General features: G+C 43.0%; 1 protein-coding gene across 21 annotated transcripts in view; it reads left to right on the top strand.

Annotated features, from left to right (window-relative positions):
- RBFOX3 (RNA binding fox-1 homolog 3) overlaps nt 1-24,952 on the top strand; it is a 1,090,709-nt gene that overhangs the window by 1,045,544 nt on the left and 20,213 nt on the right. For 19 of the 21 annotated variants that reach the window (XM_021000828.2, XM_078155837.1, XM_078155842.1 and 16 more), the window contains 4 exons: nt 8,933-9,070; nt 11,248-11,301; nt 12,415-12,507; nt 15,298-15,358. In XM_021000828.2, the coding sequence (XP_020856487.1) occupies nt 8,933-9,070; nt 11,248-11,301; nt 12,415-12,507; nt 15,298-15,358 (346 nt within the window). The remainder of the gene's footprint in view (nt 1-8,932; nt 9,071-11,247; nt 11,302-12,414; nt 12,508-15,297; nt 15,359-24,952) is intronic. The other 2 variants (XM_021000830.2, XM_078155843.1) reach the window with 1 other exon arrangement.

The following is a 24,952-nucleotide window of genomic DNA, read 5'->3' as shown; positions in this document are numbered from 1 at the left end:
TACACCCCTTCCTCCCTGTCACTTATCAGTTTGGGTTGGTTTCCTTTCCTTTGGCTGGCCGGCTGACACTCTAAGCTCTGGTTAGAAGCCTGTTGTAGTTAGCTAACTCAGTGATTCATATTCCTTCGAGTACAACAATTAGTTCCTTATCTGTGGCTCCCCCATTCATCTACCCCAGAGAGTCAAAGGGGAAAACTCTCGAAAGAGTTATCATCTAGGAATGGTCCTCAAATAATTTCATCTGTGAACTACTCTAGAAAAAGACGCTGATAAAGATCATCTGTCTCTAAGGAACTCAGGGCGAGATTGTAGGCAATTCCCAAATGGCCTCAGTTACCTTGTGGCTTCAGCCACAAAGCTGTTACCCCAGTGTCCTCCACAGCCAACTGCATAGTGTAGGAAAAGAGCTATAAATTTGAAGTCAGAGGATGTGGTTGTGAATCCCACATGCTTGTTAGTTGTATGGCCTTGGGAAAATCACTTCAACCTTCTGAGCCTCAGTTTTCCTCAGGAAAATAGTGAACCAGAGTAGGGGTTCTTAACCTTTTTTCTGTGTCATGGACCCAGGGGTGTCTTGAGGCTCAAATGAAGGGGGAAGGAAAGGGGACAAGCATTTTTATATAGCACCTACTGTGGGCCAGGCACTGTGCTAAGCACTTTATAAGTATTGTCTCATTTAACCATCACAGCAATCATGGGAGGGAAGTGCTATTATTATCCCCATTTTACAGATGAGGAAATTGAGGGAGACAGAAATTAAGCTACTAAGTGTCTGAGTTCAAATTTGAACTCAGATCTTCTTGACTCTGGGCCCTTCTGACTGTGTCCACTTCACCAATGTAGCTATCTCTAAACAGTATCTCTAAAATGAGATATTAAATGTAAAGCACTTTGCAAACCTTGAAGTGCTCTATAAATGCTAATTATCATTATTATTAGCCTCCAATCAGCCAGCCTCCAGTCTGTGGACAATTTCATTCCTTGGGCCCAGCTGCTCTTCTCCTGAGCTCAAGCAATGTTTATATAGCAATACAGGAGTATACTGGTAAATGTTTAACAACTGAAGTGATGCTAGGGGTTGGAGGAGGGGGGATATATGCAGGAAATATATGCACATACCCTTTTAAATTTAATCTATATTATTAACACTTTCTTGAGTCTAGTCAACCAATAAAACAATAAATCAGCACCTGATCTGTAGTGATTGCTGATTTTTAAGGTTTAAATGCTCACTTTGAAAATTTACCAATGATCCAGCCTTAAAGCTGGGTCCAGTATATCCCTGTACGGACCCCTTTGACAGTCAATGACCCTGCTTCTCAGAATAATGTTTTTAAATGCATAAAATAAAATACATGGGATTACAAAGCAAAATAAGTTTATTGAAATACAGTTATCAAAGGGCAGCTAGGTGGCACAGAGGATAGAGAGCTGGGCCTGGAGTCAAGAAGACTCATCTTCATGAGTTCACATCCAACCTCAGATATTAGCTGTATGACCCTGGGCAAGTCACTTACCCCTGTTTGCCTCAGTTTCCTCATCTGTAAAATGAGCTGGAGAAGGGAATGGTAAACCACTCCAGTATCTTAACCCCAAATGGGGTCATGAAGAGTCGGACACAACTAAAAATGACTCAACAACAGCAAAGTCATCAAAATATTTTTTCAAAACAAGTTCATGGATTCCCAAGTTAAGGACCTCTCAACTATCCCTGACTCAGAATCTTGGATTTAATAGGGATCTTTGAGGTTATTTTAATCTAACTTCATTTTACAGGAAAAGAAAATGAGGCCCAAAGTCATAAAACTCATTAGAAACACTGCCCGGTATTGTTAAACTATGGCTGGTGGGTTCCTAGTAGTGAAGGCATTCAAAATAAACAACTGGAGACCACTCTGAGAGCCATTGGAAACTATCCATAGTTCTCAGAAGACACTGTGGACATGTCCTTGGATCATGGACCTAAATCAGCCTTGGATAAAACAACTTACCCATTCCTCTGAGATAAGTAACAGTTCATATCAAAGAAGACAGTTCAGTTCAGCACCTGGTCAGCTCCCAGAAGATCTTTTAGGAGGGTAGGATAGGCTGAATTGTGCATCAGAAATTTGCTTAGGGTGGATCATTCAATGCCACATTACTAAGATTGTGCCTTATCCTTATTTTAGGGAATTTCATGGTTATTATTTGAATTCAAAAGACTTGGGTTCCATTCCAATCCTGCCACTTACTGGATGTGTGATTTGAGGCTAATCACGTAACCTTTCTAGTCTTCAGTTTCCTCACCTGTAAAATGAGGGATTTGGATTAGGTGATCTCTAAGATCACTCTCAGTCTAAAATCCTATAGTCCTCATTATCTTTCTCTCTATTGCCTGTTACATTATCATGAGCCAGTGACTAAATCTTAACCCAGTCCCCCCCATTTTCCCACCCCCATTATCTTTGTCCTTTGCCTGAGCTAGAAGAAGAGAAGTCTTTGAAAATGCAGCTTTCAGAGCTTCCTGAGAGTAGAGCCAACAGTAGAGAGAGAAAGGTACTGTTGGTAGCTCTGGTGACTTGTAGAGTCTCAGCATTAGAAGGGACCTTGGTGTGACCCATAACTAGGCAAAAACAACCACAATAATTAGCATTACAGAGTGCAGTAGTTATATAGTGCTCTTTTCCCAAAAAACCTTACAAATATTTCATTTGATTCTCACAACAACCCTGAGAGATCGGTGCTATTACTATTTCCATTTTGCAGATAAGGAAACAGAGACTGAGAGAAGCTAAGTGACTTGCCCACATTCACATACTACTAAGTTTCTGAGGTAGAATTTGAACTCAGGTCTTCCTTACTCCTAGGAAGAGGAAGGAAGGGATAGGGAAGGGGGGAAAGGAAAAGAGAAGGGGAAAGGGAAAGAAAAGAGGAAAAAAGAGCCCAAGACATATCCTTGGTGTGTACACATAGTTGGGCGCCATAACACAGATATTCGATTCGCCAAAGGAAATTGAGAGGATGTAGTTGAACAAGTAAAGTAGTCGGGAAATAAAGAGGAAACTGTGTCATCAAAATTCATGGGAAGAGAGGGTGTTCAGCAATGTCAGATGCTGGAGACAGGTCAAGAAGCATGAGGATTGGAAAGGGGCCATCAGATTTGGCAGTTAAGAGATCACTGGTGATACATAGAGAGAGAAGTTTCAGTTCTGTAATAAGGTTAGGAGCCAGATTGCAAAGGGTTGAGAAATGAGTGAGAGCATAGAGATTGGAGGCAGAATAGAAGCATGGTTTTTTTTTTCCTTCTACTCACTGAGTGTTCCTAGTTCTGCCTTCTGGGGACAGGCAGAACAAGAATAATTCCTCTTCTGTGTGACAGCCCTTCAAATATTTAATGACAGCAACCATATCTTTCTTAAAGTTTCTCTTCTCCAATCCAAACATCTCCAGTTCCTTCAGCTAAGCCTCATACATCATGATCTTGAGACCCTTCATCGTATTGGTAACTCACCTCTTGATTCTCTTCAGCTTATCCACTGTCCTTCCTAATATGTGCTGCCCAGAACTGAACATAACAATACTCCATATGTAATCTGACCAGGGTCAGGGTACAGAAAGACTGTTAGTTCCCTCAGTCATCCTATGTTAGGTGGACCAAGTGATAGAATAGATGGCAGGTATTCAAACTGGAAAATGTCTGGGCCAGGGCTGAGGATTGTAGTGGAAGAGGAAGACAGAGAGAGACAGAGAGGAGAGAAAGAGAGAAGAGGAGAGAGGTATAAGTTAGAGTTCGGGAAAGACAAGATATTGTCTGCATTTGGGCACATTTGAAATTTTTTTTTAAAGCAGGAAGTTTGCCTATTGGAAAGAAGGCAAGAGGCTGCCTGAACCACTGTGATAAATGGTAGGAAAATGCTTCATCTACCCTAAGGGGCAGCAAGTGTACTTGTTATGCTCTGGGGTTTCTCAGCATGTTACAATTTTATAGCCACTGAACCCATTTATCTACTTCTGTCCACAGCATAGCTGCTGTGGTTAGACCATGGGGTCTCCAAGGGACTCTCCTTATTCATTTATGTGGCCTGGGCTCTCCTCAGGACTTCACCTTTGGCTATCCCTCCCCATTGCTCTCTCTCTCTCTTTCTCCTTCTCATTGGCTATAGCCCCCACCCCCACCCCTTTAGATCTTTGGTCCTGTCCAGGGTCCTAAAGAAGGTGGAGGCTAAAGTGACCAGCACTGATATCTGCTAAGGTTCTGCCAGTGAGACAAAATAAGGGGAACTGATTCCCTAAAGATATTCCTTGAAACATAAAGCTTGTGATTCCAGCATCCGAAACGGAATGAACTCTATGTCCCCTCCAGACTCCAATACAAATGCAACTTTTTTTTAATGTCCTTTACTTTTCACTCTTGAATAGAGATTTTTTTTCCTCCAGAATGTCTGGTTTTCCTAACTCCCAGGTCTTTCTTTTACATGAATTGTTTTCTAGTCATGTCTCTCAAATCCTAGACTTATGTAGTTGATTTTTTGAACCCACATTCAGGACTTGACATTTATCCTTATTGAAATTCAGAATTACTAGTTTTAGACCATTGTTCTAACCTCTATGTGCCTTTATAGAAACCTTGGAATAAATTCCTGAGGGAAGTGTTAAAATCTCCTTCATTTGCAATGTGAGCAGACTTTCTATGATGATTTAGAGTCAGAATCTGGAGATTGGGGCATATATTCAATAACTTCTGAAAGATTAGCCCTACCTATTTTGACTTCCAAAGAGCCCTAGATATAGGAGCAGGGTCTGATTGGTCAATGACTTATGAAGAGTACTTTTTTTATATAGGTGCAGACATAAACTTTAGATATGTTTGGCCAACAATTCAAACTTTCAAAATAAAGTAAACTCTGTGATTGAGCTTCTTGGAATTCATGTTAGAGAGAAAATTGTGTTGAATTTCATATTCTACATTCTATCAATTTTCTGGCATCTAAGGACTTGAATTTTTAAAAGGCACTAAGTTATAAGAAATGTATAATGAGGCTATTTTGTTTTCTATTCCAACTGTATCATCCAAATTAGGGAAAATGTTGGGTAGGTATTTTATTAAATCTGGGATTACAGGACTTTAGAGGTAGAAGGACCATCTTCAATCCATACTCAAAAGGAACATCCACTGTAACAAAACATACTTGACAAATAGTCATCCAGCCTTTGCTTGAAGTCCTCCAAGTAGGGGATCCCAGAACCTCTTGAGGAAGGCCATTCCACTTTTGGATAGCTCTAGTTGTTAGGAAGATTTTCCTGATATCGAGGTTAAATTTGCTTCTTTGGAACTTCCACCCAGAACTTCTGATTCTCTCCTCCAGGGGACAAAACTAATACCTCCTCCATATGGCAGCCCTTCAGATACTTGAAGATAGCTGTCGTGTGTCCCTGAGTCTTCTTTGGGCTAAACAGGGCTAAACCTAGTTTTTGCTACTGATCCCTATATGTTATAGATTCAAGGCTCTTCACCATCCTGGCTGCCCTCCTTCCTCTGAACACTGTCCATCTTATCAATGTACTTCTTGAACCCTGTTGCCCAAAACTGCAGCTGAGGTCTAATGACAGCAGAGTAGAGTGGAACTATCACTAACCTGTTCTGGAGGTATGTGGATATAATGCGCCCAAGATGGCATTAGTTTTTTAAGCTTCCACATCATACTGCTATTTCATATTGAGCTTACAGTCCACTAAAATCTCCTGATCTTCTTCAGAACAACCACTGTCTAGCCATGCCTCCCATCTAATACTTGCTGCAGTTGATTTTTTATGCCCAAGTATAAGTCTTCACATTTAAACCTTATTGAATTTCCTCTTATATTCAACCCTACTTGTAGAGATTCTTTTGGATATTGAATCAATGTCAGCCATCATTTTATCTATCCCTCCCAGCTTTGTCACCTACAGATTGGATGAGCATTCCATGTGTGTCCAAGCCATAGAGACCTAATTATTGATAAAAATTTTAAATAGTACAAGACCACAGATCTCTGGAATACTCCACTGGAGACCACTGAACGCATGGACATTGAACATTTAATGTTGAACATTGAACCATTAACAACTACTCTTTGAGTCTAGCTATCCAACCAGTTCTGAATTCATTGGATTGTATTTCTAACCCCTATCTCTCTATCTGCTCCACAAGGATATCATGAGATACTTGGTTAAAATACATATATCCAGTGGAGACAAGGGGAGGTACTTGGATGAATCACTTTCCCTCTGAGATTCGATTTCCTTGTCTGTAAAATGAGGAGGCTGGAACAGATGATCTCTAAGGTTCCTTATAGGTCTAAATTCCACCAGCTTGTGTTAGAACACAAAATAAAGCAATACAGGACTAATGTTAACTACCTCATGAGGAGGTCTGAGCCAGATAAAAAGCGTCTCAGGATATCTGGCCCACAAATGATGGAGATTGGAGAGATGACCAGCTCCTTATTTAGGATGAGATGATCAGGCAAGAACAGTGTTTGTGGTTCTGTGGTTTGAGTGCAGAGAACATGTCACCTAGAGAGGACATGCACTTCACAAGTGCCACAGGAAGGAGGCTAAAGAGTAGACTGTGAAGACAAAGGAGAAGAGAGTGACCATGCTGGGACCCATATGTGCAAACATATAACAGTTCTTTTTGTAGTGGTAAAGAATCAGAAACTAAGGGAATGCCCATCAGTTGGGAAATAGCTGAACAAATTATGGTGTATAAATGTAATGCAATCCTATTGTGCGAAAGAATGATAAAAAGGCACAGTTTCATAAAAACCTGGGAAAACTTGTATAAAGTGATACAGAGTAAACAGAGCCAGGGGGAAAAAATTATACAATAACAACAACATTGTAAAGAAAAACAACTTGGAAAGACTTAAGAAATATTTGCTACTATCTGGAGCACAGCACACTGTGGAGTTGTATTAGGTCCCCTAAGGGAGCCTCCGCTAGGATGCCTTACGTGGTAGAAAATGTTAGACTGACAATGATACCTCGGTTCTGATCCTGGCCCTGCCCCTAACTATCTGTGTGACTATAGGCAAATTACTTCTTTGCTCTGGCCTCAGTTACTTTATTTGTAGTAGAAAGGGGTTGGAGTAGATGACCTCTAAGGTATCTTCCTATTCTGAGATTCTTTAAGGACAGAGTAGGTCAGCTTTCCCTCTTCATTGTCAAAATCGTGTTCAGGGACCTACATTCCAAACTGCAAGGATACCTTGAGCAGAAGGCCTGGAAGGCAACTTCAGCTGAATCTATTCTTGCAAAAGGAACCAAAGAGGTGACATGTGTTTTAAAGCTTAGGGAAGATGGAGAGTTTAGCCTCAACTCTAACGATCCAGAGGAAGCCAAGGCAGAAGAGGAAGCCTGATGAAGAGTCTAAGAATTAGTTCCAGACAGCAAATACTGACCCTGCCCACCCCTGAATCCTCATGGAAACAACTACTATATCCAATCCACTTACCACTACATCTAAGTCTCCATTATCCAGTTTTTAGATGATCTAGGTTCTTTTGCTTTTCTTCCTCCCTCTTTCCCATTTTGTTTCTGTAGGGAACAAGAAAGGATAGGGGAAAGAACATCAGGGGAAAATGAATGGAGAGTCCATTCTGGCCAGTGTGCTTCTTACAAAATGTTCTGAGTTTGCAGCAAGAGCCACAGGATAGGAGGGAGGGTAATAAATACAAAAGAAAGACTTCATGTTGTAAAGGAGACAACATAGAAGTGGTGGTGGCCAGGGAAGGGTATTTTGGTCTAGGAAATCACAGGGATGATGAGTGGAATAATAGGGCTATCAGCTGACATGCCCTTTCCAAAAACATTAACTTGGTTGAAGTTTCCAGAGGTAGAGGTAGAGGTACTCCCAGACCAGAGTAAATTAAATCTTTCTAACTAGACATATTGAAGTTTCACCACTGAGGATAGCCTAACCCAAGTTCTCATCTCTGGAGGTCTCTTACCAAGCCAATCATCAAAGCCTTTGCAGTTTGGTTAGGTCCTTACAGAGCTTATACTACGTGAAGGTAGCCTTTAGGAACCCTGAGTCACATCCGTGGTCAGTCCTGCACTTTAGTAAAATCACTTTGGCAGCTATTTGAAGGACAGTTTGGAGTGGAGAGATACTTGAAGCAGACAGACCAATTAAGAGGCTATTGCAGTAGTCCAGGTGAAAGATGATGAAGGCCTGAGCTAAAATAGTTGCTACCTAAGTGGAGAGTTGCTATGGAGGTAGAAATGTGGCAACTGATTGGATATGTGTAATGAGTGAATGAAGCAATGAAAAGGCATTTATATTCTAGGCACTACACTGTGAGCTGGAGATGCAAAAAGTGAGATAATACCTGCCGTCAAGGAGCTTTCATTCTGTTAGAGGGAGACAACACAAATTAGGGGGTCTAGGCAGGGTATTTTGGCTTTATGTCACAGAGACGGTGAGTGGAATTACAGGTCCCCTCCAGAAGCAATGGTAAGGTTGATTTGATTATGGTTCACAGAACCAGACATGAAAAGCTGTTGGGGAAGGGGAGTACTTATGGGCCAGTAAGAGAGCACAAACAGGACTTGCCAGCTAGGTATATTGGGGACCCATCCATAAGTACAGCCCAGTCCCAGGGCAGCTCCTCCAGGTTCTGGGGTCCGGGGATCCAGATGGAGGGCGGAGCAGCAAGAAATGCCCAAAGTAAAAGAATATGGTCAGGTCTGAGCCTGGCTAAATATAGTGAGAAGATTGGTCCTTCAACCATAATTGGGAAGTTCAGAATGGATGAGTTTGGAGGGAAAAGATAATTAGTTCTGTTTTGGACACGGTAAGTTTGAGATGCCTGTAAAATGTCGCAAAACATCCTCTGTGGAGCAGCTTTCCACCTTGCCATAGCAACAGGTGCTGAGGGCATCTCACTGGCCTTCTGTTCTGTCTCCCCAGCAAACAGATGAAGCTGCACAGACAGACAGCCAACAGCTACATTCCTCAGAGAACACAGACAAGCAGCAACCCAAGAGATTACATGTCTCCAACATCCCCTTCCGGTTCAGGGATCCTGATCTACGGCAAATGTTCGGGGTGAGTGTGCTCATCCCAATCCCCTCCACTCCCCTGTCTTCCTCCTACCACCCCTCAGCCCAGCTCCCCATCCCTAATCTCCCTCCTTCTGCCATTACTTGTACTGAAAACCGGAGACTCCTTTATCAAGAAAGAGAGGAAAGGGTTCCACATGTCGACACACCAGGACATCTCCCAGCCTCCTTTTCATCCTTTCCCCCACTTCCAGGCCTGCCTCCTGTTGGATATCAGATTATATTAGCTTCGGAGGCCCTTGGAAATCCCCACAAAGATCTCCCCACCTAGCCTTTCTCTTCTCTCCCTTCTTTCTTCCTTGGAATCATGTAAAAAGCAAAACAAGGAAGCTTCATCCAACATGCCAGTCTTTGTTCCCTAAATCTCAACTTACTACACTTGCCTCAGTTTGCAACTATAGTTGTCTCTCTGTGCCTCAGTTTCCTCATCTATTTTTTAAAGGGTAATAATAAACTCGTGCTGTTACCTCAAAAAGTTCTAAGGAAATTATGATTTATGTTGTTGCTATTACTATAATCATCATCATTGTTGTGCCCACTTTTCCTCTCTTCTTGGGCCCTCCAGGTTCCCAAAAGCCTTTCCCCCTAGCTATGATTTGTACACCCTATTTCTCCAGCTGCCATTTTTCCCTAAGGCTAAGAGGACACGTGGGTTTCTGCCAGGATGACTTACCAAAAATATCTCCCTCTTCGTGCTCTTCCTCCCCTCTCCCCACCTTCCACTTCCCTCCCTCCTTCTCAAAGCAGTTCAAAGTTGGATTCTGCCCTGGTCTTCCTGGTTTCATCACCGACAAGAGGCCTTGCTCAAGGCGCTAGCTTGACAAGAGTGGGTAATATAACCCAATCAGAAAGACAGCTAACTAGGAGATTCATTCTCTAGCTTCACTTTACCCTGCTGTATGCCCTCAGATAAATGTTTTGGGTCTCTGTTCTTATAGCTGGAAAATGGTGATAATACTAACATAGTACCTGCTAATTACTGTGACTTTCAAATAAGATGGTGTCTTTAAAGTATTTTGAAAATCTTAAAGTGACATCTAAATATCAGCTATTATTACTATTATTTCTAAAGTGTTATTATTTATTACTATACTATATTATTACTATTATTACAATAGTACCATATATTATTTTTATTATTACTATTTACCTATGTACTTTACTATGTACCTTAAGCTGGATACTCCTCTGAGTGACAATTCAAATATACTGAGGGCATCAAGGTTGCTACCCTGAGGGGACTCCATTCAACCTCAAATTATAGAAGGTGGCATGGATGTTTCCTACCTGTGTGACCTTAGGCAAGTCACTTAACCTCCCAACACCTCTGTTTCCTCATCTGTAAAATAATGAGCTTGGACTAAGTAACCACTGAAGCCCCTTCTAGCTCTAGACTTGTGCTTTTAAAAAGCACTGAACTGTGGTAACAAGAAGATGTGGGTCCTAGCCCTGGTTCTGCTAGTGACTAGCAGGTCGGCCTAGGTAATCCAACCCCTGTCTCTAATATGCTGTATAAAATACAAGAATAAATTCTGTAGTAAAAAGAATAAACTTCTTCTAGGAAATAATCTGGTATCAGTCATTTACATTTTAGTATAATTGAGTAAGGGCTTTAATGCTTTGTAGCTGAGATCTCCACCAACTCTTTATAGCCTAGCCCTGTTAGGCAACAGAAGCAAGGAAAAAGTGACTTGCTTGCAGATTGGTAGCACGTCCTCAAGGTAAGAGGAGTCCCTGGTGTGAATTATGCCCATACATTGCCTCCCTAATTATAGAACAAAAGGTATTATTCCTGTTAAAGGAATTATGAGAACTGGTAGCAGTTTACTAGGTAAAGAAATATTTCACTTGAAAAAAGGACTTCTCTAGGCAGCTAGGTGGCACAGTGAATAGAGTTCCGGCTTTGGAGTCAGGAGGACCTGAGTTCAAGTATAACCTTAGACACTTGACACTAACTGTGACCCTGGGCAAGTCGCTTAACCTCAATTGCCTCACCCAAAAACAAAACAAAAAAAAATGTTCAAAAAAAAGTAAAGAAAAAAGGACTTCTCCTGCCTCTTTGATCCAAACAAGGACCCAGAGGTTTCAGGGTGAACACTTCAAAGGTGTCTAGGATAAGAGGAGCCTTCTCAACTTGTTCCCTCTTCTCTCCTCTCTCTCCAGCAATTCGGAAAAATTTTAGACGTGGAGATCATTTTTAACGAACGGGGCTCCAAGGTGGGTGCTGCCCAGACGCCGCCATCATTACAGCGAACCCAGCTGTAACGGTCCCGCCAGGCTAACGTGTGAAATGTGCGTTTCCTTCCTGGAGAGCTTCGAGCCCGAGGACCCCTGAGCAACACGGGTGCTTGTATTCCCTGCTCTTCCTGACTCACACCTGTCCTGCCTCTTCCCTGCAATCCTGACCTCCTCCTCCTTCTCCTCCTCCTCCTGCAACCCCCTCCCCTCTTCCCACCTTCCCCCAAGCTGTCTGTGTTGCTGCTGCTTCTTCCTTTCTAAAAGCGACAGGACCTCTGCCTACCCCTTGGGAACACTTCCTGCTATTCTGTTTGTGTCCCCTTTTTCCCACTATACCTCTCTTCCCCCACCCTCAGTGTTGGATCAACCAGCATCTTGTCCCCACCAGCATCCTGTCCCCACATGCCTGTCCCTGGCTTTGGCTTGGGGAGCTTTTCACTGGAGGTGGGATTACCTGGGCATCATGGGCACCAGGGTTGGGAATGGGTAAGGTTCATCCACAGGGGTTGATGCACAGAGGTACCCATCTAAAGCTGGCAAGGGAAAGAGGGACTTGGAAAAGTGGGCAAGGCTGAACCTTCTGGGGTCGAGGTCGGGGAGAGGTGCCCAGCCCAGGGGGCTCTGACCAGAAGCCCTGGCTTCAGCTCCCCCAGCCCTCAGACCCTCTGCCCCTCCCTCCACTCACTCCAGCGTCTTTCCAAGATGGGGCAAGGCAGGCACCTCTAGCCCCTCACCAGGTTAATATCCCTCTGGTAGCTTCTGCCCCTCTTGTGGGCCACCCTTGGTACCAAGGAGGGGCAGCTGAGGAAGGACAAATTCTGCAGCTGCTACCCAGAGCCTGGTGCCCTTAGCCTTCCCTGTGTGTGATGGTGGCACTAAAACCAGACCTTTTTCTGCAGTTCAGCAGCCTGAGTCTCTCCTATCAACTCTCCTGACTCACCCCCCTCTCTTTCTCTCTCTTTCTCTCTCTTTCTTTCTCCCTCCCTGTCACCCTCTCCCTCTTCCCTCATCCCTGCCTCCCCTTCCTTTTTTTTTCCTTTTTTCTCATCCTGTGTCTTTCTTTCCATGTCTGTCCTTCTCCTCTGCTCACAGGGATTTGGGTTTGTAACTTTTGAAACTAGCACAGATGCTGACCGAGCACGAGAGAAGCTGAATGGGACAATCGTAGAGGGACGGAAAATAGAGGTGCTCAGATAAGTGTGATGAGGGGCAAGGATGTCCTCTCTGCGTTATACCCGTCTCTCTGTGTCCCCCCTCTCACCCCTAAGCCTCTCATCTTCCCACAGCTGCTTTTAGCAGGGCCCTGCAGACAGTAGGACTGCTGTATGTTTTTTGCCCCAGGCTCTTTCCCCCTGGTTTAAAGGGTGGCAGAGAAGGGAGAGCTTGGGAGGGACTAAGGAATCCAGTCAGTGCTCCAATTTCTTGGTTTAGTCATGGTTTCCATTCTGGTCCCATGCTCCTCCATCCCTTCTTTGGGAACAAACAGGAATGTCTCTTCCTCCTCCTTTCTATTCCCTAAAGTAAGAGAGGAGACATTCCCAGACTGGCTTCAGAAGTAGGATCCAAGGGGCAGCCTTGAGCTGGTAAAATCCCTGGAAATTTTGGCTTTGACAGGCTTGGGGATGGGGGCGAAGGTTTGGAGCTAGAGTCTTCTCAGCTGACCCTCTGATACCACCTCCCCCCAACTCCTCAGGGCCACTGACTGGTTACTGGGTGGGGCAGAATAGAATGGCATCTAAGAGGAAGGGCTGAGCTCAGCTGAACCTCTCTGCTGCCTGCTCCTCATCCCCTGCCTCTTTCACAGGCAGCCCTTCAACCTTCTGCTGAATCTCTCACCACCCAAAGGCAGTTTCCTTCTCTGGCGTTCTTCTATCCCTTCCTCCTCCTCCTTTCCCATGTCCTATAGCCTCTTACAATCTCAGTGGCTCCCTTCTTCTCCACTTCTTCCCCCCAATTTCCAATCCTTGCTGAAATGGCATCAGTGTATGGCACTGAGCACATGCATAAGCTGGCACAAGCTGTCAGAATGGGGGTGGTGGGAGAACTGCTAAAGACCGCCCATCCCACTCCCTGATTTGGGGCACAGAGAGCCGGGTCCCGGGATGCATGCTTCCTCTGTGTGTGGTGCTGGTCATTCAGATTGATTTGATTTCGTTTTCTGTACTGATGCTAAAAATAATGGGGAACATGGGAGCTGGTGACTAGACACAGTAGTAGGGGGAAGGAATTACAGGGTCTGGGCCCAGGCCAAGAAGGACCAAGCAAGGAAGGAGCAGTGAATGGATTCATTTTGTTTGAGTTAGCAGAGCCAAGTTGTTCCCATCTACTGCTCCTCCTCTTCTCAAATCCTATCCTGCTCTGCATTAGGAAGGAAACAAAGTCCCAACTAGGAAAGATCTGGTGTTGAGAAGTATTGGCCTGTGCCACTGACTGTGGATCCGCAGGCTCTTTGTCAGGCCGGCCTCCGAGGAATGTTGAGGCTCCAAGCCCCTGAGCTTGAGTCAGGGCAGCTGGAAAGGGAAAAACAGAAAGGAAAGAATGAAAGAAAGATAAAAAAGAAGATTTGTGGCTCAAAAAATTGGAGGAGTCAGGCAAGATAGAAGCCAAAAGGGAATGCTGTATAAATAAGGACTAAAAGTGCACTCGTGAAGTATGTGCTTGTGTAGGGGGAGTAGGAGGGTCAGATTTTAATTTTTCCACCTCTGCATGTTATTCTCTACTTATGCCCCCACATAATCCATCCAATAATCCTTCCTTTGTGGTAGATCACTCTGCTGTCACTCAACTTTCCCTAAAAGATGTGCTTCCCTCCTTTTTCCTAAACCCTACCTAGATTCCTTGGCCCCGTAACTCAGGCCTCTAGGAGATGTCCTCTCCAGCCTGCTGGGCAGGACCAGAACAGAACATCCAGGGCCTGGGGATCCCCCTACCCCTTTCCTTCACATCTACCACTTGTCCCCCACATGCCATTCCCCTTTCACAGCCCTTCTGGAAATGGCTTCCCTCTGGTTCTGTGGGCTCCCGAGAGACACCCCTACTCTGTCGTTCTGGTCACTGCCCACATGGGTGGGGTGGGTGCATCTCTGCATACATCCATTCCTCTATAGAGCTATTTAATGTAGAAAGCAGATGTAGATTCTGGTTGCTGATCACAGGCAGTGAAGTCTCTAGCATTGTGATGAGCAAGCAGTAATACCAAGGGAATATGGGGAGGCCTAGGGAGGGCTTTCACTTATGAGCCTATGGAAAGCCATAGCAGAGGCAGATGAATGGAATGAGGGCCGAGAAACTGTCAGAGAATCTTGCCTAAAAATGAATTTGCATAACCTGCTGTTGGAAGGGAGGTGTGGAGAGTGGGGGGAAGGAAGGGGACCCAGCTGACCCCTCAGCAGGACATTGGGACTGGAGATGAGGGGAGGAGCATAAGTATGAGGTTTTGGCTGGCCTGAAGGTCTGCACACCAGCCCCTATAGGGCTCTGCATACCAACTTGATGGCAAAGACATGTGGTACTAGGCTTTTAGTTTATTGAATTGAATTGAGTTGAGTTGTCTCTGCCATGGTATCTATGAGCTAGAAGATGGAGTAGGGAGGCTATGTGCAGGATGGAACAACTTCCAGAGCACCCAGGTCTAGGGTTTAGGTCCCAACAAGGAGCATTTGAGGAGCTAACTAACATTCAGGGAAGGGAGAGGGTTGCATGAGCCTGGGAGGAGATGACAATCTGGGAACCAGGGACTGGACAGTTTTGGCAAGAGGGTCTGGATGAATGGGATTGGGCATGGGATATTGGCACAGGCTAAAGCCTCCCCATGCCTCCTTCTGTCTCCTATTCCTGAGACTGTCTACAGCTATTCAGTCAACTCCCTGGACTTCAAGACTTCTTAGTGAAGGCAGTGGCAGCTCATGGGGTCCAAGAAGGGACCAAGGGAGGGTGCTAACGCTCAGCCCACCCTCTCTCTCTCTCTCTGGGCAGGTAAATAACGCCACAGCGCGGGTTATGACCAACAAGAAGACCACGAATCCCTACACAAATGGTAAGGCGGCAGAGAGCACGGAGGCCCAGGTAGGGGGGTGGCCATTCTGCTCTGGGTCAGCTCCAGGGAATGAGGTTGGGAAGCTACTACTACATGATTTTCATGACTATAAAACAGCAGTCTAGCCTACATTGTCTTCTGAGCTCTCCCTTTTCAGGACGGAAGAGGGTCATCAGAGGGTTCATAAGGCCTGGAAGAGGGTCATCAGAGAGTCCATAAGATCTGAGGAGAACCTGGAATCTTCTTGCCCAACACAATTTGTCTGTCCTTATGCAGACTTCAGGGCCACTGGGGATTTTCCCAAACGTGTGTAGACAGTGGACAATACTTAAATGAAATAGTATCACATGTATAAATGTATTTGAAGGGAAGTTAATCTAAGGTAAATTTCCATTTTCCATAGAATCATAAATGCATTACTACATAAGCAGTGTGACATAGTAGAAAGAGCATTGGAATTGGAGTTAAGGGATCTAGGTTCAAATTCTTATTTTGTTTCCTTGTGCGACTTGGAGGCAGCAGGTGGATAGAGTGGGTCTGGAGGTGCGTAGACCTGAGTTCAAATCTGGCTTTAAATTCTTGCTAGCTGAATGACCCTGGGCAAGTCATTTAACCTCTCTAGGTCTCCATTTTCTTACCCACAAAATGAGGGGATTAGATTAAATAACATCTGAAATCCCTTCCAGTTCTAAACCTATGATTCTATAATAGGACTATTTTATAGACTATATACATTCCCAGAAGGAGGAAGTAGATGATGAATTCTGGAAGAATAATTAAATTGACATTAAAGGTACACTATAGGAATGATAGGGGGATTTCCACTATTTGGATAGATCCTTTGTTCCCATCTGTTCTCTATATCCTCTCTGGTGTTTTGGAGATATGATTCCTTCTATCTGTAACCTATATAACCTCATTACTATAACCAAATATATGTTGTTATAAATAACAATAAATATACACAATTGTGTATATATTATATGTGATATATATTTTGTATGTACTATATAAATATATATATATATATATATATTCTTAGATTGTTCTGCAATATTATTTTGGTAACATTTTTGTCAATGTTTCTTAAAAGAAGTTGCATAAAAAAAGAAAGAAAGAAGTTGCATGTATTTAGTCATAGCAGCATAGCGAGAAAAAAGAGCTTGAGAACAAGTAGTTCAATGCCTCATTTTATAAATGAAGAAGCTGAGGTCCAAAGAGATGGACTTATTTGCCGAACATCACGTAGATATTAAGCAGAAGAGCGGGGATTAGAACCCAGGTCTTCTGACACCTTACCAACTCTCTTCCCACTGTGTCATTCTGGAGGAGAAACCATGATCACAGCACTGAACAGAATTCTGAAGATTTTGTTGTCCGTTTTCCAGATGAGAAAGTTGAGATCCAGATAAATTAAATAATTTGCTAAAGTTCATGGCAGAGCTGGAAAACCAGTACTTGGGTTTCCTGACTGCCAATCTAATACCTTTTCCACTAAAGGGTGGTTTAGGATATAGGTCAGGGTCTTTCACAGTTGAAAAGGTAGTGATTGTGTGTGTGTGTGTGTGTGTGTGTGTGTGTGTGTGTGTGTGTGTGTGTGTGTGTGTGTGTGTGTGTGTGTGTGTATGAAAGGACTAAACTTCCTGGATACAGCCCCCAAAGTGACTTATTCTTATGAGCCTGGTGAAATAAGCAATGTCTGAGCTGTCCTCTCCAGACTTCTCCCATGTGTTAAAATTAATTATCTGAAATAAAAGGAAGCTGAGGACAAAGTTATGGAGCCATCTATGATTTAATTTGCAAAGCTAGCATTTGCATGTCAAATCAGATCACCTGATTCCTCAGATGTCAAAGACTTCCCCCCATTTACCCACCTGATCTTTATAACAAAAAAGAGGAATTTTTTTAAATTAAAGAAACCTGTTTTGAATATAATTCTTTTGGACAAGGCAGGTCACCTGAGTACTTAGACTTTCTTAATTCTACCCCAGAAGTCCTTGCTTTGTTTCTGTTATATTTTTCACATACCCAGTAAGACCTGTATCCCTGAAGAGAGCATCGAGATGACAGGTTTCATGTTAGAAAAGACATTCAGATGCCACCTAGTTCAACCTATACCTGAAAGCAAATCCCCTCCACAAACGTACTCAATAGGGGATTTCCAGCTTCTACTTGAAGACCTGCATTTAGGGGGAACTCACTATCTCAAGGCAGCTAGGTGGCGCTGTGGGGTAGCTAGGTAGTGCAGTGTGCGGAGTGCTGTGTATGGAATGAGGGAGGCTTATCTTCGTAAGTTCAAATCTGTCCTCAGACACTAACTCTGTGGCCCTGGGCAAATCACTTAGCTCTTTTTGCCTCATTTTCCTTGTCTGTAAAATGGCAAACCACTCCAGTATCTTTGCCAAGAAAACTCCAAACAGGCGAGAAGAGTCAAAAACAACTGAACCTCAATGATACTGTCTCAGAAGGCAGCTCATTCCCCTTTTGGATAACTCTAATCGTTAGACAGTTTTTCCTGACATCAAATCTAAATTGGCCTCTTGGCAACTTATACCAATTGCCTCTAGTTCTTCCCTCGGAAGTCAAACAATGAATCTAATCCCTCCTCCATAGGCCTTCAAACACTTGAAGACAGCTATCATAACTCCACATACATATACAAACACCCCAAGTCTTCTATTCTTCAGGACAGAAATTCCTAGGTCCTTCCATTTATCCTTATATGGTATAGACTATAACATCCTGGGTCATGCTTCTCCGCTTACCCAGATGTTCTCTAATGCAGCACTTTTTTCCCCTTAATTCATTCATTAATTCATTTATTTGTTTGTTTGTTTGTTTATTTATTTATTGTTTTCAACATTCACTTCAAGATTTTGAATTCCAAATTTTCTCCCTATCTTGTCCCCCACCGCACCCCAGGACATTGTGCATTCTGAATACCCCTTCCCCTAGTCTGCGCTCCCTTCTATCTCTGCCCCCCCTTCTCTTATCCCCTTCCCCTTCTATTTTCCTGTAGGGCAGGATAGATTTCTATACCCCATTGCCTATATATCTTATTTCCCAGTTGCATGTGAAAACAATTTTTAACATTTGTTTTTAAAACTTTGGGTTCCAAATTTTCTCTCTTCTTCCCTCCCCACCCACTCTCATTGAGAAGGCAAGCAACTCGATACAGGGTATACATGTATAGTCATGTAAAACACTTCCATAGTAGTCATGTTGTGAAAAACTAACTATATTTCCTTTCATCCTACCCCACCCCCACCCCCGTTTATTCTATTCTCTCTTTTGACGCTGTCCCTCCTCAGAAGTGTTAGCTTCTGATTACTCCCTCCCCCAATCTGCCCTCCCCCTCTATCATCCCCCTGCTCTCTTATCCCCTTACCCCCTGTTTTCCTGTAGGGTAAGATAGATTTCCGTACCTAATTGTGTACGTTATTCCCTCCTTAAGCCAAATCCGATGAGAATAATATTCCTTCATTCCCTCTAACCTTCCACCATTTCCCCTCCAATGTAAAAGCCTTTTCTTGTCTGTTTTATGTGAGATAATTTACCCCATCCTACCTCTCCCTTTCTCCTTCTCCCAGTATAATCCTTTTTCAATCCTTAATTTTATTCTCCAGATATCACCCCTTCATTTTCAACTCAGTCTGTGCCCTCTATCCATCTATCTATCTACATATAATTTTTTCCCTCCAACTACCCTAATACTGACAAAGGTCTCATGAGTTACAAATATCAGCTTTTCATGCAGGAATTTAAACAGTTCAACCTTAATAAGTCCCTTATGATTTCTCTTTCCTGTTTACCTCTTCATGCTTCTCTTGAGTCTTGTATTTGAAAGTTGAATTTTCTATTCAGCTCTGGTCTTTTCATCAAGAATGCTTGAAAGTCCTCTATTTCACTAAATATCCATTTTTTCCCCTGAAGGATTATACTCAGTTTTGCTAGGTATGTGTTTCTTGGCTATGATCCTATCTCCTTTGATCTCTGGAATATTGTATTCCAAGCCCTATGGTCCCTTAAGGTAGAAATTGCTAAAACTTGTGTTATCCTGACTGTGTTTCCACAATACTTGAATTGTTTCTTTCTGGCTGCTTGCAATATTTTCTCCTTTACCTGGGAACTCTGGAATTTGGCTGCAATATTCCTAGGAGTTTTCCTTTGGGGAACTCTTTCAGGAAGTGATTGGTGGATTCTTTCCATTTCTATTTTGCCCTCTGGTTCTAAAATATCAGGGCAGTTTTCCTTGACAATTTCTTGAAAGATAATGTCTAGGCTCTTTTTTTGATCATGACTTTCAGATAGTCCAATAATTTTTAAATTCTCTCTCCTGGATCTATTTTCCAGGTCAGTTGTTTTTCCAATGAGATATTTCACATTTTTTCTAATTTTTCATTCTTTTGGATTTGTTTTACAATGTCTTGATTTCTCAAAGTCACTAGCTTCCAATTGCTCTATTCTAATTTTTAAGGAAGTATTTTCTTCAGTAATCTTTTGGACTTCCTTTCCATTTGGACAATTTGCTTTTTAGGGCATTCTTCTCCTCAGCTTTTTGGACCTCATTTGCCATTTGGGTTAGGCTATTTTTTAAGGTGTTATTTTCTTCAGTATTTTTTTGGGTCTCCTTTAGCAAGCTGTTGATCTGTTTTTCATGATTTTCTTGATCCTCTCATTTCTCTTCCCAGTTTTTCCTCTACTTCTCTTATTTGCTTCTCAAAATCCTTTTTGACCTCTTTCGTGGCCTGGGACTGATTTGTATTTTTCTTGGAGGCCTTGGGATGTAGGAGCTTTGACTTTGTTGTCTTCTTCTGGTTGTATGTTTTGATCTTCTTTGTCACCAAAGTAAGATTCTATGGTCTGACTTTTTTTGCGCAGTTTGTTCGTGATCCCAGCCAACTACTTGATTTTTAAACTCTTTGTTAAGGTACAGGTCTGCTTCCAATGTGGAGAATGTACTGTCCCAAGCTTTGGGGGTTTTGTGCAGCTGTTTTCAGAGATACTTCTAGGGACCTGTAAATTTTCTTCCAAGGTGGTATGTATGATAAGGGGCAAGGTGTTTAGTCCTTTCCTGGCCTGTGCTCTGGTCTGTGAGTGACCACAAGCACTCTTTTCTACCTTGGAACTATTAGAAGGATTCCTTTTTTACTGCCACTATAAGCTCAACCACACCAGCACTCCTCCTTGCCCCAGGACTGCAACCCAGAACTGTCACCCAGACCCATGCACAGGCAAAACAAGAGATTCCTGCCTCAGCACCAGCAAAGAGATCCCTGCAATCCCCCTCTGATCAGCCACTCGATTCCCCCTCAGTCTGTGGGCCAAGCTCTGGAAGCAGCTGTGGGCACCAGGGCTCGTACCGAGCTTCTGTCTCACCATGGTCACAGACTTTTCCTACTGACCTTCTCAGTTGTCTTTGGCATTTGTGGGTTGAGAAGTCTGGAAACCTGCACAGCTGCCCATTATTCAGTCCCCTGAGGCCTGCTTCAGGTTCGCTGAGGACTGGTTTTTGCCTGCACGCCCAAGCTGAGCTTCATTCCTTTCCCAGCCCAGCATAATAGACCTTTCTAATCAACCATCCAGGTTGTCTTGGACTGGAAATTTGTTTCAATCTCTCTTTTTGTGGGTTCTGCTGCTCTAGAATTTGTTTAGAGCCATTTTTATAGGTATTTGAAGGGGTTTGGGGGAGAGCTCAGGCAAATCACTGCTTTTACTCTGCCATCTTGGCTCCACCCTCTAATGCAGCACTTCTTAAACTGTAGGTCATGATCCCATATGGAGTTGTGAAAAATTTGGCAACAGTAAAAGATTTCTGAACACACAACGACCAAAAATTAATTAAAAATCAAACTCGTAATGAATCTGAGGTGTTTCTGGCGGCACTTACCCATGTTGCAGCATCCTGAAATTTCACCGCAGCTTTGGTTCTGAACACAAAGCATGCGTACTTTGCACCACACATGCCCTCCAGCCATTCAATACCAACAAACACTGATGAGAAAAGGAGTCGAGAGTGGAAAAAGTTTAACAAGTCCAACTCTATTTAATAGTCTTGTTAAACTGTAGCCCCAAGAACTGAGCAGAAGTATTGTAGAGGTGGCCTGCCTGAGGTAGAAAACAATGGGACTGTCCCCTGCTTATTTCTGGAAGGTGTACTTGAGTTAGTGTGAACTAAGCCCACACTAGGTGTTTTGGCTCCCCTACCACATTGTTGTCTCCTATCAAGGTTGGCACCCTCTAAAATACCAATGCTGTTAGATATCCCTTTAGTTTCTTCACCCACCAAGTAGCTAATAATCTGGGCTAGTTACAGGCAAGTCAACAGGATGTAAGGTTTTGTTTGGTTTAGGTTTGTGGTGCTGACAGCTTGCTGTACACACATTCTCACCAAATCCCCCTGTGATCAACAAAACTTAATGCTAAGGATTCAGTTGCTAAGGCACATTCAGGGGTGTGCCATGTGACTGTTGAATCAATTTCTCTGTGACTGTAGGAGAGAACAGTTGTGTCTCCAACCATTTCAAATTCTGCTGATCTGATGATGATTGGATTGGCTTAGGTGAAGGTGTTAGGAATTCTAGGGGAAATGTGGATTTGGGTCAGGATTAGATATTTGCAGTTTAAGGATACCACACCACGTCCCTTATAGTTTCTCAAAAATAAGGAATTTAAGCATCACACAAAGAGCAATGAATAAGCATCTGGTAGGTGTGAGTAGGCTATAAAATACTGCAAACAAAGAATTATGGAGGAAAAGCAGTATAAAAGACACCATCACAGAACTGTCTCACTAGTGGGGGGGGGGAAGATAGTGAGAGCAAGGGCTAATTGATGAATTGTGTGATTATAGATTTTGAACTGGAAGAGACCACAGATGTCATCAAGTCCAACTTACTTATTTTACAGATGAGAAAATTGAGGCCTAGAGATGTTAAATGATTTGTCTAGAGTCACATGAATGGTGTATGTGTAATGCAGGATTTGAACCCAGGTCTCCCTCACTCTGAGTCCAGTTACACTGCCTCCTGAACACCCATGCACACTCCATTAGTACCCACACAATGTCAAGAGTCCAGGAGACCCCTCCCCCCCAGTATTTTCTGTACTCCTTCTGTGGAGAATTTATGGGAGGATGTGGACGAGAGTATTATAGGATGGGCAGACATAGATGGATTGTAATGTGCACTGTGAGAGGTAGTACGCACATTAATGAAATCACAGATGCAACAAGGGGAAAAATAAAAATAAAATAAAATAAATTATTAGGTGGCTCACTAACCACATGAGGGCTCTCCAGCTTTCATCTAGTTTCTGGATGAAATTGAATAGGTTTTTAAAACTCTGGGAGAAAAAAAAAAAGAAGGCAGGCTATCCATGAAAGATTAAATCAGAGCTTTTAATGATTGAGACCAATCAGGTCAGACAAAAGTCACCATATGCCCTTGTAACAGTAACAACTTCACCTAAATTTATTCACTGGCATGTCCTAGAATATGATTTCTTTTAATGCCATTCCAGTGTAGAAGGCACTATGTTCTCTGGAGACTCTGCTGATAAGATGCAGCACATGTCACTTTACTCATCATGGGTGACTTTTGCCTTCATCTACAAGAGCAAAACTCAAAAAAAAAAAAGACCAGATTTATCTATGAAAGCAAATGAATGGGCTTTAAAATGCAAGCAATCCTATTTTTGAGTAAGAATTGGGAAAATGCCTATGTAAGCTGGTTTAATATATGGACTAGAAATAAGTTCTAGCCATGGCACTGTCACTAAACTGCTATGGATCTGTGGGTAAGTCCCTCCCTCCTTCTTCCTGGACCTCAGTTTGGGGGTCAGTAAAAACATTGAGTTGGACTGGATCATCCAAAGGTTCTTTCTAATACAGTGTTCAGCATCTGGTTTACAGATGGCCTCCTGAGAGACATTTTGTACAGAGCAGTAACGATAGGTAGAGAAGAAAGGCACCAAACAGAACAGAAATGCTGTATGAGAGCTCTGACAGGAAAGGCCAAGTTTCTCCTTCACCCATTCAGGGCTCTTCCCAATAAACAATGTGTGGGAAGGGGAGAGAAAGTGGAGAAAAGGGCAAGATTTGACCTCCATGCCGCTAGCCCTGTTACATTGGTGACAAGAGTGATGAGAGCTCACATTTACCTAGTAACTTAAGATTTCTAAAGTGCTTTCATACATTATCTCATTTGGTTCTCACAAACAACCCTGTAAGGTAGGCACTATTATTATCTCCATTTGACAGATGAGGACACTGAGGCACAGAGCTTAAGTGACTTGCCCACGCCTCTGAGATGGGATTCAGCTCAGGTCTTCCTGTTACTATAGCTACCTTACCACACTACCTCCCGTTGATTTTTCAGTTGTTTTAGTCATGTCTGACTCTTCGTGACTTGATTATTTTTGTTTTTGTTTTTGTTTTTTTTTTTGGCAAAGAAACTGGAATGGCTTACCATTTGCTTCTCCAGCTCATTTTACAGATAATAAAACTGAGGCACTAGGGTTAAGTGACTTACCTAGGGTCACACACACACAGCTGGTGTGTGCCATATTTGAACTCTGATCTTCCTGACTCCAGACCTGACACTCTAGTCTATCCTCTGCACCACTGAGCTTCCCTTTCCCATTGATTAGTACCTCCATTAAGAAGTTTTTCTTGACATGCAGAGTTTTCCCAGGAGATAGAATATTTTTTTCTAATCAGAATACTCTGACTTCCTATGATTTTTCCATTAAAATGATAGGTATTCTTGAAATAAGTTTCGGACCCTACAGTGTTAGCAAATGAAAAGATGCTGGAAGAAATGGACATTAGAGAATATGGCTTATAGTGTAACAAAGTGATGGACTTGTCATAATGATCAAGTTCAAGATGTTCTTTCCAGAGGAATCTTTATGAATTCCTTATGATCAGTTTGCCTTCTAGGACCTGGGTTTGGAAGTCTTTTGCTTTTTTTTGTTTATTTGTTTGGAAGTCTTGAGAGTGAGCCAGGTTCTATTCCCAGTCTGGTCACTAATTCACAAGATAGCTAGCCTGGCTCAGTTCACAGAATTCTCAACTTTCAATCAGGAAGACCCAGATCAGGTCTTTTCATTGTTACCAGAGGCTCTGGGCAGCTTTCCTCCTGTAACCCCAGTCCTACCATCCAGACAAGGGAATGAGGCCCCTTCTCATTCAGGAGCTGAAAAGACAAAGGATCTCTGGAGTTGTACAGGGTCCCAAAGAGAGGGAGGCTAGGTGAGCTAAAGCATAGATGAGTAGAAATCCAGGATTGTACCATGAGGACACACACACACACATACAAAAGGCTGTGTAACCCCAGGGAACCACTCCACTCTTCCCACCCTGAAGCCATCAAGCTGGATCACATATTAATTCAGTTTATTTTCCACTCCAAAGGAGTTTTAATTTAATAGAATCATGAAATGGAATCTCAGAATTGAATGGAACCTCACAGGTCATCCAGCCTAGCCCAAGCCTTAAGAGCCCCCATCTGTACATTACATACACAGAGGGTTATTACCTAACCTCATTTTGAAATGGGGAACTTACCACCTCCAGAGTCTGCCGATTCTGCT

This window comes from Phascolarctos cinereus, unplaced genomic scaffold, assembly GCF_003287225.1.
Source record: "Phascolarctos cinereus isolate Bilbo 61053 unplaced genomic scaffold, phaCin_HiC Scaffold_5;HRSCAF=322, whole genome shotgun sequence".
Taxonomy (NCBI): Eukaryota; Metazoa; Chordata; class Mammalia; order Diprotodontia; family Phascolarctidae; genus Phascolarctos; species Phascolarctos cinereus.
Note: the sequence above shows the minus strand (reverse complement) of the source record. Positions and strands in the feature narration are given on the sequence as shown.